The sequence below is a fragment of the Manduca sexta genome, chromosome 2 (assembly GCF_014839805.1).
Source record: "Manduca sexta isolate Smith_Timp_Sample1 chromosome 2, JHU_Msex_v1.0, whole genome shotgun sequence".
NCBI classification, from domain to species: Eukaryota; Metazoa; Arthropoda; class Insecta; order Lepidoptera; family Sphingidae; genus Manduca; species Manduca sexta.
This window is the reverse complement of record NC_051116.1, coordinates 5,306,180-5,320,793: the sequence shown is the minus strand read 5'-3', so window position 1 is coordinate 5,320,793 and position 14,614 is coordinate 5,306,180. Positions and strand designations below refer to the sequence as shown.

Below are 14,614 nucleotides of genomic sequence, written 5' to 3'. Positions count from 1 at the left end.
GTGTGCATGTGTGTGTCACAGTGGTGAGATTGTTGGTCGTGTGTGTGTCACAGTGGTGAGATCGTTGGTCGTGTGTGTGTCACAGTGGTGAGATTGTTGGTCGAGTGTGTGTCACAGTGATGAGATCATTGGTCGTATTTGTGTGTGTCACAGTGATGAGATCGTTGGTCGTGTGTGTGTCACAGTGATGAGATCATTGGTTGTGTTTGTGTGTGCGTGTCACAGTGTTGAGATCGTTGGTGGTGTGTGTGCAGACTGACCGGCTGAGCCTGTAGAGATGCAGCGAGCGCAGACACGCGACGGCGGCGCGCTTGCGGGCGGCGCACAGCACGCGCGTCCAGCTGCTGGCGCGCGGCTTCGGCTTGGTCGCCTTCCGGCCGCATGCATGACACACGCTGTTACTCACACGCTGGTTGGTTAGGGGTTTAGTACTAGCATTCATATTTATTGCAACACATTCACGTATTTATCTTTAATTATGAATATGTTAATGAAAGCTGATAAGCTCTGAACGGAAATTTCGAATCAACTAACTTTGATTAACAGAAACCTTAATTATCATGTTGTAGCTACAAAATAAACATAAATACATTCTTTCGTTAACTAACAGTAAAGGATGTATTACGTTTTAGAGCAAACCTTTGTGACAACTACTGAAACTATAAGTAGACTTAAATTAAACTAAAATTTGCCTTGAAAAAGTTTTTCCGTGATAAAAGTTAAGCCTACAGCAGTCAAGAGTAATATAACTTCGTATTAGTAAAAAAAAAATATCAGTTTAGTAGTAGATTAGGACGTTCAAACAAACTTTTCACCTTTATATATTAGTATAGATAACAAAAGTACAAAACATGCTAATACATCTAAACCTCAATTCCATTCGAAGACATTAGATCTATTCACAATTATCACACAGCGTACTACATTTCACACTAGTCAGGTTAGTACGTCACACATAATTTGGACCTTGGCAGCGAGTGCAGGGAGGTTTGCCTGAAGCACGCGATGACAGCCCGTTTCCTTTGAATAGATACCACTGACCGATACACGTTCTTGCTCATTTGTTGCGGATGGTCGATCTAACGTTAAATAAACAATAAAATATAAATAATAAAAAGAACATAAAACTTATTTTTGCAGTCGAAGAATTCTGATGAAAAAGAAAGAAAGAAAGAAAAAATAAATATTATCGCGGTACCCGTGATGTATACATACTAACAAAAAATAAACTCTGGGTACTTATAACATTTTATGTCCGACCGCAATAAATAGGTGGCCATCTCAGCATAAACTGTTTAATAACAAACAAACAAAGCATGGGTTTTGAAAAAAATCCTTAGTTAATACGTCGTAGCCAATTTAACAGAAAACTAAAATTAAGATAAACGTGAATAAACCTAAAAGGGAAGCCGGTAGGAATCGGGTTGGATGAACGCTTCGCCACTGCTAAAGCAGTTTATGTCGCCAAAAACCGAACCAGATGGCACAACATCGTGCGCGAATGACTGTTTCCCTGATGACTAATGACCCCCAGCATCGGTGAACCGCAAGGAGACGGATACGAACTCACCATATGCAAACCAAACAGCACTTTGCTCATAGCAACAATCCTCTCCACTGTATCATCTATGATCTTGGCTTTATTCTCCGCCGTATCCACAGTGATGGCCGTCTTGCTCTTCGACCCTAGCTTGCTGTACAGATAGTGCTGCCAGGACATTTCGTCCGCCGGGTCGATTTTGTCTGGTAACGTCAGTTGGGTCTTCGCGAACTCCGCTACGTCGTGTTCTGACATTTTCTGCAAGGAAAGTTGATAAATGAAACAAAATAAAATACTTTATTTATCACGTAGGCGAACAAAGTTGCACTTATGATACGTCAAAACAAAGCATAAGAATAATTATTATTATTTCTAAACAACTATTAAAATTACTTATATAACCTACTCGGGCTGTCAGGTAGGGGGAAATAGAAGGATAACGCGTCGCGATCCTCACCGGCGGGGACATGAGCCCTAACCTAGCTAACCTACCAGCCCTTTGCTATTGATAATTTGGGAATAAGACAAATAAATCGTAAGTTACTGCGTTTTGGATATTGATTCATTAGAAATTGCTATTAATATTACTATTAGTTGAATATCGTTCGAAGATTGCTTTGGTGTAAATCAAATATTATTGTTTATTATAAAAAAGGCAATCCTGAAAACCTATCAGAGATAAATTCAACCAACAAGACCACCGTACACAAGGTGTTAAAACCCACCATAGTGGCATACGTGTGTCGAGTTCCGGGATCAGCCTGTGTACATGTTTCAACAGGCCGGCATAATTGTGTCGACTATCAAGTTAATAATCTCTTAGCCACATTATATTGGACTCCACTTTACTTACCATCAGATGCAGTGGGGTTACGTTACCGAGCACCTATAAGTTATAGGATATTAATACCTTAAGGAACCGATCCTTGCAGTGTTGCACCAACTCCTGCTCCCTGCCAGCGAAGAGGTTCAATCCCACAGGTAACAGCCTCTTCAGACAGGCCACCATCAACGATGCCTGAACCTCCTTATCTTTGTCACGTTTCTTGTCACGGTGCTTCTTCTTTTTCTGTAAAAGTGGTTGGGTTAGTGGGGTCCGTGGGGTTGGTACTGTATAAGCGAAGAAGCTATTAAATGTAGAAGTGTAGAAATGATTTAGTAGGCTATTATTTAAATAGTTATTAGTTTTATACTAAAGCTTCAAAAAGTGTAGAGAAAATAATATTTAGTAGGCAATCATTTAACAGTAGTTTTAGATTTAGAAAGACGTCTCACAAGAAATATTTACAGCAAAATATTTAGTAGAATCATAAAAAGGTCAAGATAATTTATAGATAAAATTCTTCATAACTAATAGAAGTGGATATTTTAAATAAATAGAACGTGAAAGGTAAAGTTTTGAAAGTGTATTCACCGAATGCAGACGACTGAATAATTTATACGACAAAAAAAAAAACACAAAGGGAACAAAATCTGCCCCCTTAGAATGTTCCAGAAAACGCAACTCGAAATTCCATGTTTGTTTTGATGTTTGTGATTGGTCGAGAGCCCAATGCGTTAGTCACGTGATAGTCTCTCAGCCAATCACAATAAAATGATCCGAAGTCGTGTTTCTTTGCCATATTCTAATTTCTTTTATGATGTTGACTAATGTAGATAAATTAGGGGAAACATATGGATGTCAAACCTTTATTCAGTCACTAAAACCATCCGATAAAAATCGGTAATACAAAATTGGTGGTCTGCATTCGGAAACCCTGTGCATAGACCAAAGCATAGATAGAGTCGAGCCACCATACCATAGATAACCAGAAGCATAGGCAAAGCGAAGCATACCAGCCGCTAAGCCGTCACTCTAAATATATAAATATATACATACTCGAACCTTGCCACCGCTTTGCGGTGTTCCGTCTACCACAGCCGTCACACGACGAGTAGCAGTCGGCATTATTAGCACCTGAAAATAATTTTGCTAGCTTAACTAATTACTAGAAGCATTGTCGATGTGATTATTTTATCGATATTAATTTTTGCATCTTGCACTAGGTGAGCGTGGTGGACTAAGGCCTAAATAAATATATAATATTTATGTATACACTTTGAAATAAAACCTACCGCGAATTGGATATATCAATATGTCGTTGTAAAACAAACATAAATAATATATTGATATCGAGTTTAAAAAAACTAAAAGCAAAAAAAAAGGATAGTTAAAAAGCGTAACGTTATAAAAAATTAATCGACTTGTAGTCCAATCTGCCAATCACAAATACATAGGTCTATTATATTTTTATATATCCGATATTTTAATGGGTATCGATGAACTACGACATAAAATCTACATAATCTCTATTGACAACCACTAAGTTTTATCTAACTAACTATTGTTAACAGCTACGTCCATACAAGGATTGTAATACTACAACGCTTCTAAAAACGAAATTCTAACATTTATGAATATTATTACAAACAACTAACAACTCCATTTAAATCCTTACAGCACATTTGTTCAAAGTTTAACACTATAAATATTGTATTACAGTTTGTTTTTAAATACTGAAGAAATAGTCAGTGGTTGCTTAAATCCTTAAACTGCAATTTGAGCCATAAACACCTAAGATACAATACTAATAGTAGCTATATTTAGATTAAAAACAATCAACTTAAAAGTGTTGTGCTTGATTAACGAGAAGTAATTTAATGGCTAGGAATTAATAAAAAAGAGGAACGAAGGAGACCCCTCTCTTTTATGAAGTCGGTTAAAAACAAACCATACATACACACATTTACTTTTACTACTTAATTTATTGATTACTTCTATCTATTAGGTCGCTTGCAAATACTCAGTGATCAAACTAACCAATGTTTTGTTTCTGTCTCTCAAATATCAGGAAGTGACAAAACATTGATTAATTAAAACACTTTATACCTTATTTCTAAAGGACTTAAGATCCAGTATTCTAAATTTAACACTACATCTAGTATGAATTATCTAAAGCGGACGCGTACAACACATTGATATGTTGCGCGTGAGTCGTGTTAGTGAATAAACGCCTCGCCATGACAACGTAACGATCACTCATCAAAAGTAGAAAAATATAGTAAGATTTGTTTGCATCTATGTATCTGATAGCCTAGTTCAGCGGCGATAGCTTGGTTGGGAGTGGAACGCACTGCCAAGACGAATCCGCAGGTTTAAAACCCAACGGCAAAGACGCTGATTTTTCTAAAGGTCTGTTCATATTCTTTGTAAAATATCGCTTGCTTTAACGTTGAAGTAAAACTTCGTGAGGAAACCTGTATACCTGAGAAGTTCTCTATGAGAATTTTTGAGGGTGTGTGAAGTCTACCAATCCGCACTAGGCTAGTGTGGTGGACTAAAGCCTAATCCCTTTAGTAGAGGAGGCCCGTGTCCAACTGTGGGACAGTATGTAATTCAGGGCTCATATTTTTTACATTGTTATACATATCTTTAAATAATCTATATATATAAATAAATCCCTATTTCCCTTGGTCACGCCATCACGCGTGAACGGCTGGATTGATTACGCAATTTTTTTGTTGTTGTGTTTGTTATTGTCGGGAGAAGGTTCTTATGAAAGAACAAATTCAAAAAATTGCGCGGAAAATTAGAAAATTTAACGACAATATTCATTTTACATAAGTTGTCAGTGATCGACAGAATGTGCGCGTTGGTCTCTGGTGCGCGTGCATACATAGTTAAGACAGGACAACGTCTGTCGGGTCAGCTAGTAATGCATATAAAAATAACCCAAGCCACCGGCGGTTAGGGATTCAAAGTGAGGAAACTCCTCACAATGCCGTGTAAAGCAATATTACTGTCTACATCTGGCGTCTGACATGACGTCATACATCGTGTTGGTGTGAGTACTAAGTGCCAGCTTTAGATAATCAACGTGTAACAAACCTCCATTGCAACTACTCACCATATTGTCAATCTCGTTAGCGGATATGAAGTTCTGCTCCTCCTTGAGGAAGTACTGACTCTTCGACCATATATTGAAGATCTCTGCCACGTGGTTGTACAGCTCTTCCGCCTCTGATTATTGTAAGGATAACAAGTGATATAGGATAAGTATAGATTATTTAGTATAAGGGTATGCGAAGGTGCTTTGGGCATTTGGAGAGGATGGATGATAAGAGACAAAGAGGGTTTGTAAGGCGAATGTGGATGGAAGAGCTGATGGGGTCGACCGCACCGAACCTTCGAATGTCAGATATCTGATATTCTTAGTAAAGGCCAGGTCGAAAGTAACCTGAATCGGTGGGAATACATGAAAAGATTGATGAAGGTGGAGGAAGCGAGAGCAGTATGCCAGAATCGTGCAAAGTGGCAATCCATAGTCTCTGCCTACCCTTATGGGATAGAGACGTGATACTGTGTATGTATGTTAATCAGTATGGCATTATATGTTTTGGCAGACAAGTGCGATTAAATCGCTGAACTTAAGAATATAATTATAGGTACAGTCAGCCACAAAAGTAATTGAACAAATTCTAAACTTTAAAATGTTTCAACATAAATTTTGCTATTAAACATAGAAACTCATAAACATGTTTACATAAATGAAAAATTATAATTGGTATTGACATAATATTTATATGTGTATAATATGGCATATTCTATGTTAGGAAAGTAAAAACAAATCGCTATGGTGAGAAATTCTTTCAAAACAATTAAAAAAAACCCTGCCTAACCCCTTATCCAGATTACCTGGTATGTTGTTCCTCAGCCAATGGTTCCTCTGCAAGTCCACGTACTTGATGAGCAGCGGGTAGAACGAGTATATGTCTCTCACTAACAACTGCCAGTCCTCTTGGATCTGAGATTCCACTTGCGAAGTGTCGTCTGTAGATGACTGTGTGGAGATAATTAAATTATGAGAAGGAACAATCAGCGCTTTGGCTTGATAAAAACAGTAATGATTTTTTACGTGTTCCAATATTTTTTTTGTCAAACAGGTGGTATAAGTAAGTTAGTTAAACCACTAAATATTTATTAAAAATAATAAAATAAAAAAAAAAACTTTATTTATCACGTAGGCGACCAAAGTTGCACTTATGATACGTCAGATAAATGTATAAGAATAATGATTATTATTTCTAAACAACAATTAATATCTATATATATAAAAAAGTGGTGTTAGTTACACTATTTTAACTCAAGAACGGATAAACCGATTTGGCTGAAAATTGGTGGAGAGATAGCTTAGAACCAGGAGATGGACATAGGATACTTTTTATACCGTTCCCACGGGAACGGGACGTGACATAAGACGTGGTATAAGAAAGCAAAATTTGGTATGGAGATAGTATAAGACCCTGGGAAGGTTATAGGCTACTATCCCGGGAAAATATATAGTGGGACTTTTATCCCGGAAAACTCCATCACGCGGGCGAAGCCGCGAGCAAAAGCTAGTTACTTATATAACTATGGACATTTTAAATTAGGGATAAAATTTAGATTTAAAACAAGGTACAAACCGAAGTAACCAGCTCGGGCTGGCAGGTAAGGGGAAATAAAAGGATCAAAATACTTTCTTTTGAATACGAGATGAAAAAAAATTCTTGAACGGATAGTTTTTTTTCCTGAAAACACCTTCGAATTTTCTAGAACCCTAGTTAATTTTAACTAAAGTAACCAGACCTAGAATATCACCTCCAACTCACCTTAATGAACCCTCTCAAGCTCTCCTCCTTATGGAACATGGTGTCTGTACGTTTTCTGACCCTCTCAGCCAGAGGAAGGAACGAGTCCCTCAGGAGTTCCTCTGAGCTGTTGATGATGATCTGTTGGGTGTAGGTCGCGATTCTGGTCATCCACGGAGCGCTTTCGTTACCGATGTTCTTCTTGATTAACTTCAGGACGTTCTTGAGGAGTTGGTTCATGTGTTCAGCTGTGACCATGGTTACGTGGTTACTGCAATAAAAAAGTTTATTTTCATACGGGCAAGGCAGTATTACTACACTTGATGGTAAGTGAAGAAGCGTCTAGATAAAGTATCGACTAACGAGAGACGATTAACCCTCGTCAGTCGACTGTTATATCGGTATATTTGAAACCAAATATACATAGGCTGATCTCGGAAAGCGACACACTTACGTGAGCAACTATGACGGGTTTTACACCCTCCATAGATGTCGGTATCCGAGCAATAAATATCTTTTAACTAAATAACTTACCCGCCAGTAGGAGTGACGTTGTCAGGCCCTTGTGCCCACCAGAATGGCAAGTACGAGCAGAGCAGCGGCAACACCACGTCGATAATGTGAGGCGCTTCGTTGTACGTCTTGTCCGACTCCACGAACTGGTCCACTTCTCCCAGAATGGTCTCTAGCGTTGGCATCGATTGTTCCATTTTCGCCATTATATCTGTGGGATAGGTACTTTGGCTTCTTTCATCAATTTTTTAGAGGTTTTTTTGTAAGGCCACTGCAAAGTGACCTCGCTGTACCTGATAGTGGAGTAGGGTTTAACAGAATGTCGACTGACGAGAGATGATTTCCCCTCGACAGTCGACACAATTATGCCGGCCTGTTGGAACCGGATATATACACAGGCTGATACTGAAACGCGACACACTTACGTGAGCCACTATGGTGGGTTTTAACACCTTGTGTACAGTTGTCATTATCCGAGCGGATATAAAATATATCCTACCAGCAAAGAGTTTGCAAACTGTCCTAACGTGGCTAAAATATTCTTAATCATTTATTTTATCTCACCCTGAGCTTCCAGCGAGTGATCGGCGATCCTGTTGAGCAACGAGAACTGGTTGTGTTTGTTGAGATGCGGCTCCAGAAACGCGACGGGGAACGTTGAACTGAACGCGCCGAGACACGAACCCTGCAGAAAATAGTCTAGTTATAAATTTTATAAGGGGACTAGTCGCAAGTCCGTATCCGCATAGGTCAAGGTACGTTGCCTGCACGATACACTACGTAATGACGAGTATCCGAAACGCGGTGCGCGCAGACGCGTCACGTGACATGTCACCGACTAATCAGGTGCGCCTGCACGCTCTGGGAAGTCATGTAGACCATGGCGCGAACATTCGTGCATGTATTAAAGTACATGCTTAGGCTAAGTTAGTTTTAGAAAAGTGCATTAAAGTTTACGCTACATTAAATGGACTCATCATTTAAGCTTACCCATCCTGACTATACTCTATATTTGGATCCGTTTTGACACAGCGTTACTAAAACCACATACTCGTCTTTACTTTTGCCAACATCTTGCCAAAAATCATCCATAAATAACGAATATTTTCAACAGAAATCCCACATTTACTTTCTGATTTTGTAGTTTAGTGCGAAAATGTGATGCCGCTGCAACGATTTCTCAGCTCTGGCATGATGGCGGGAAGACTTACACAGGCCGGCAGCGACTGGATGCATAAAGCTGCAGACCAGGCTCTGTGGCGTACCTTGGGAGAAGCCTGCATCCAGCAGTGGACTGCAACGAGCTGATGGTGATGATGCTATAAAATATATTTCCCCTTACCAAAGCGGGTTTGTTTCTCTCTATCTCTGTCTTGAGATACTTCCTGTCGTGAGTGAGCGAGGCATCCGTCCCGAGCGTGTACAACGATCCAAGCATTTTGTACGACGCCACTTGGATCTCATCCACTGTAACAAAACAATAATATTAATTCAGTTTTATAACTAGACAGGGCGAGAATACAGATGAAATTCTATAGATATTTTAGATGTGTAAGGTTCATTCTATAGGTGCAAGGCAAAGTGACCCTGAAACCAGATGGTAAGTAGAGTGGCTTCCAATAGAATGTCGAATGACCAAAGAAGACCCCTCGACAGGCGATACAATTATGCCGACCTGTTGGAGCCGGATATACACAGACTGATCCCGGAACGCGACACACTTATGTGGACTACTATGGTGGGTTTTAACACTAAAAAGTAGACTTGGTAAAAGTCTTAGTCGCTGAATACAGACTTTAAACTGGTTTGAAAATCTTAAGGGAGAACTATGTTTTGTGGTGGACATCCTAGGTTGATAGGTGATGATGTGTTTAAATTATCTTAGTAATACAATCCAATAAATTTACAGATTTTTTAAATTTTCAATACCATAGTTCGTTTTGTACTTTACGATGCTTGGAATAAAAACAATTTTTATACTTCTGGGTAGCAGGTTAAGAATTATAACTATTTCGATAAGCAATAAATCATAAAACACTTTGATTTTGATATCACCACGCTATATAAGTTGATTGATATGATATTTTAAATGTGGGTTTACGCTTTTTACGCCACTACGTTTTTATATGTCACAAACGCGGTTTTGGTAAAATATTTTAACATACATTTTGTTACATCTTAAGTCTTAAATTGACCTTAACAATACAATAATGAAGATACTTAATGAAATGGAACCAATTTATTTGTTTTCATAGATTTTTAGATATAAAATAACCTTTACGAATGTAATTTTTTCGTATAATTAGATTCTGTAAGAGATTAATTTTCAGGAAAGACATTACAATGAGGAAGCCATCTTTGCTGACGTCATCAGAAACATATCACGAGTCAACAACGTACTACAAGAATTAATAAGCAATTATGAACAACTACAGAAAATATACAAATCGCAGGAAAGCACAGATTATTCATCCGATGCGGAAATCGATGAAGTGTTCAAAAGTATCAAGAAAGCTAAATACGATCATAAAATGAATGCTAAGGTCAATCCAACTGAGAGACCGAATTCTGAATCATTTCCTGCAACGCAAATGATTTGGTCTGAGGATGACGATGATGATAATGACGCAGATACTGATGATGAATCTGAAGAAAGAGCCAAAGGTAATGTAGTAGGAAAATTTCCGAAGCCTGAAGCTCAAAAGGCCAAAAATACACCAATAGATACTTTTGAAAATACATCAAGTGAATCAATGGAAGTTATTAAAAATACTTCTATTTTAAAACCTAATGAAGCTAAAATAATTTTCATTGATACACATAAGAAAATAAAAGAAATCACTGAAAACAAAGAGGCATCAACTAAGAAAAAAGTCGAACCAACAAAGACACCTAAAACACGATACAAAAAAGTCTTGAAAAATGACAAGGTCAATATGAAAGCCCGAAAGGATAAACTTGCAGCAAAGACTAGCAATACAATAAAACAAAATAACGGCACTAAAAGTATCAAGAAGATTATTTATGCTGAAAAGTTTTCTCCTAAGAGTATTTGGAAGGAAATAATTAAGAATAAACCTATACAACTAGAACCGCAAGAGGAGGTTATTTATAATGCACCTAAAAAAAGGGCTGATAATTATAAACCTATGGGAAGTTTGCAAAGCGAAGCAGCTAAGACTGCTCTGGTTATTGTTTCTAAGAGCAACACCGTAAGTAATAACATTGAATACATACATGTATACCTACATTATACTCAAGGATTTTCTGGACTGTCAAAAATTGGTTTACAAAAATAGAGTTAATTTCATGAGCATTAAAGTCGCTCTCAAAGGGCTGCCGGCAGCCGCTTATCAGTCACACTCAAGGGATAGAGAACTAAATTGGATTTTCTAATTCTTATTCATGACTATATACCGAGCGTTAGCTCGTTGCTAAGTTCAGTGCTTTAAAACAGTACAAACAAGGGATGAAAGTGTGATTCAATTATTGTAATAATTTTATATTTTTCTTTATCATAATAATAATTACTATAAATATAACTTCACTTATGTACACCAACTATCAAATATATTGAAAAGATTGAAATTCTATAATTCGATTCAGTCGATAAGTCAAAAAATACGAAATCTGCATTCAGTATCGAGAATTCCCTTTGGAAGTTAGTTTATATACCTATGCATATTTCGTTCATAGTTATTTGCAGTTTCTTTGTAGTTTTTAAGGTTTGGCCATATCTAAAATGCCTTTTTATAATCTAACATTATGTATGTAAATGACATAGCAATAGACTTATCCATAGCTTATGTTATTCCTATACATCATTTATGTTTACCTTTGGCGTTAATTATTTCCTCGGTGGTGTAATTGTACTGTACTGCATGCGCGGTACGACAGTGCTCTGAGGTCCTGGATTCGAATACCGGGTCGGGCAAAGTGATATTTGGATTTTTCTGTTCGGTATAAGCCCGGAGTGTGGAATTTGCGTCCGATATAGCGATAGGCTCGCCCCCTATCCCATCATATGACGGAACACACTTAGCGAAAAGTGGGTGCCTGATTGCGTCTCTGCATACTCCTTCGGAGATAAATACGTAGTGTGTGTTTGTGTTAATGACCATAGAAAGGCATCCTGGCTGCACCTGCTTACCTACTAGAGAAAATTAATTAAATTTACAGAAAGACCTAAAACTCAAAGAGAAGGATACGTTCGAGTCACCTGAAGACCAAACATTAGCTAAAGAAGTATTTAAGACCAACGTGTTGAGACAGGCATACGGCGATGCATGCACGAAGGTTGTCATTAAGAAATGTTATAAGGTATATTAAACACTACGTTCTTTGACATAGACTTAATATCCATTGTCTTCGGGCGTTGAGCCGTGTTTTTACGCAATGGTTTTTAATTTTTAGTTGAGGTGGTATTGATCCACCTTATGGGTAACCAATCCGCTAATGATCTTGTTCAATTGATTTGACAAAACGTAATTCAATCGTCCGGTTGTATCCCGATGTAATAAGTGCAGATCTATGCATATTATTTTTTTTATACGTGCTGGATAAAGTGACTCCACTGCACCTGATGGGAACCTAAGTGCAGTGGAGCTAATAGGATATAAATAATTATGCTGCCCTTGGAACCAGATGTATACACAGGCTGATCCCTACGCGACACTTACGTGGGCCATTACGGCAGGTTATGATACCTTGTGGACGGAGGTAGCAGGCAGAGTCTAGTGTGGACAGCACTGTCGTATATATTTGCTTTTGCTTGGGGCTTCACGTTCTTTAGGGCCTCTGGCTATAGTGATTTAAGGACTTTTGTTGCGAGAAAGATTTTTCACGGGGGTCATTTGCGAGCAACACGTATTAGTAATTGATAAATCTGGGTAAATATGCTACTTTAAACGGACAGTTGAGATACTATAAGCTGTATTTAATTATTTAAATAATAATATTTTATATTCAAAGGCATGTAAATACGCGGGTAAGGCGTACTGCACACTATACAAATGTAAAGGTGCGTTCAAATCCAAGTTCAAAGAGCTATCGAAGACTGGCTGTGTACGAGAGTTCGTAGGACCGAAGAGTAATAAGAGTGACGTAAAATATAGAGGACAGGATGGTAAGTAAATCTATCCAAACTTAATAATAATAAGCTCGCAGGGGCGGCTTTGTGGCGAGCAGACGTTGAGTGGCGACACCACGTTCCCTGATTCCGTGGGGGCTAAATGAGACCCTCTGACCCTTGCCTTAACTGACCGGCTAGAGGTGGAAGTCGCAAGACCTAAGAACCTCAGCTCCAGGGTGCTGCTTAATGTGCGTTAATAGCGAGGAAACCCGCTCCGGGCTCCAGCAACCAGCCCAGCTAAATCCCATGCATTGACCCAGTATAATTCCCATCTATTCATAATTCTAATGCAACATTTAATATCGAATGTCTTATATATTTTCAGATGTATTCGTTGATGCGACGAGGGTTAGATATTTAGACGCTGCCTGCCTTCCATATATGGAATTAAATCACAAGGTCTTATACTTTAAATATAACATTTCTCTGGCCCATTTAACTCTGAAATCTAGCATTAAGCGTTATTCAGACCTTTGCACTTTGCACACCAAGAACAATATTTTAACTATACTAGGAAACTAAATTATTCGATTGATTCTTTTTTATCATCTTTTAGGAGCTTGGTTGTAATTTCATGACCATGTTGCTCCATTCTTCCGCTTTTATGGGTGTTGATGCGATAGATATCACTGCACTATTGACTGCCTCGGTGGCGTAGTTGTAATTGAACGCTGTACGAGTACAACTATCGCGCTGAGGTCCTGGGTTCGAATCCCGAGACGGGCCAAAATAATTGTGACTGGGTTTTACGTCTTAACAAAAATTACTCAGTAACAGCTCGGAGTTAAAAAGTTGGTGGTGTGATGCCCCCGTGCCTCGGAAATCACGTAAAGCCGTTGGTCCTGCGCCTGATCTCTCCATTCAGGTCGGATTACCGTCTCACCGGACTATGACAGTGAAGGAATAGAGTGCTTGTGTATTGTGCACACACTTGTCACTATAATATCTCCTGCGCGGCTGATCTCCGTTGAGATTGGCCGCCGTGGTCGAAAATTCTGCTAGTAGGATTCATTCATTCACTGCACTAAATATATTTTAACTGTATGATTCCAAATAATTTAACCTCAATTCTTCTTTCATACCACTAACCGATACTTAACATTATATTCCAGCCAAATATCATTCGTAACAACACAAGCAAAACGACACTAAACGACTACGTCAAAACAAACATTCTCAGAGACAAATACGAACGTGCTTGCAAAAAGGTATCCGCTGGAAAATGCACCTCGGCGTGCAACTTCGCGTATTCTAACACTTGCAACAGTTTTAACTGCGATCATAATAAGCGTGTTAAGTTCAAAAAGTATTGTAAGGAACAATGCAACATCGCTTATAAGTTGTTCAGTGAATCAGAGAGTACCGACACTTCCAGTGTCAGTAGTGACACTGATACTTCTTGAAATCTTAGATAATAATTTAATAAAAGCGATGTGTTTATTGTTGTTTCATTTTACGATAATCGATTTTATGTCAAGCCTAGTTGGATTTGGAATAGATTGTCGAATGTCCGTGGCTTCAGATTGCAAGGGCACACATGACTTCTCTTAAATGATGTGTGTATTCTTTGTGAGTAATCGTTTGCTTTAACGGTGAAGGAGAACATTTTACTGGTGGGAGGTATCTCATATTTGAGAGTCCGCCTGGATAGGTACCACCGCAATGTCTATTTCTGCCGCCAAGAAGTGTGTAGTCACTGTTGCATTCCGGTTTGAAGGACATTGTAGCCAGTGTAACTACTGGACAAAAAGGACGTAACA

The 14,614-nt window shown here is 38.5% G+C and overlaps 2 protein-coding genes across 2 annotated transcripts in view; one reads left to right on the top strand and one right to left on the bottom strand.

The window, feature by feature from the left end:
• The window catches only part of LOC115456338 (ryanodine receptor), a 158,964-nt gene that overhangs the window by 24,709 nt on the left and 119,641 nt on the right, over positions 1–14,614 (bottom strand). Inside the window, 10 exon segments of the mRNA XM_030185358.2 lie at positions 967–1,079; positions 1,571–1,798; positions 2,451–2,609; positions 3,420–3,497; positions 5,488–5,600; positions 6,276–6,420; positions 7,232–7,481; positions 7,745–7,934; positions 8,288–8,408; positions 9,066–9,190. Of these exon segments, the coding sequence (XP_030041218.1) occupies positions 967–1,079; positions 1,571–1,798; positions 2,451–2,609; positions 3,420–3,497; positions 5,488–5,600; positions 6,276–6,420; positions 7,232–7,481; positions 7,745–7,934; positions 8,288–8,408; positions 9,066–9,190 (1,522 nt within the window).
• LOC115456339 lies at positions 9,729–14,294 on the top strand. Its single transcript, XM_030185359.1, has 6 exons — positions 9,729–9,869; positions 10,054–10,935; positions 11,903–12,043; positions 12,695–12,848; positions 13,180–13,253; positions 13,967–14,294. The coding sequence occupies exons 1-6, from the start codon at positions 9,813–9,815 to the stop codon at positions 14,255–14,257; spliced, it is 1,599 nt and encodes a 532-aa protein (XP_030041219.1). The 5' UTR covers positions 9,729–9,812; the 3' UTR covers positions 14,258–14,294.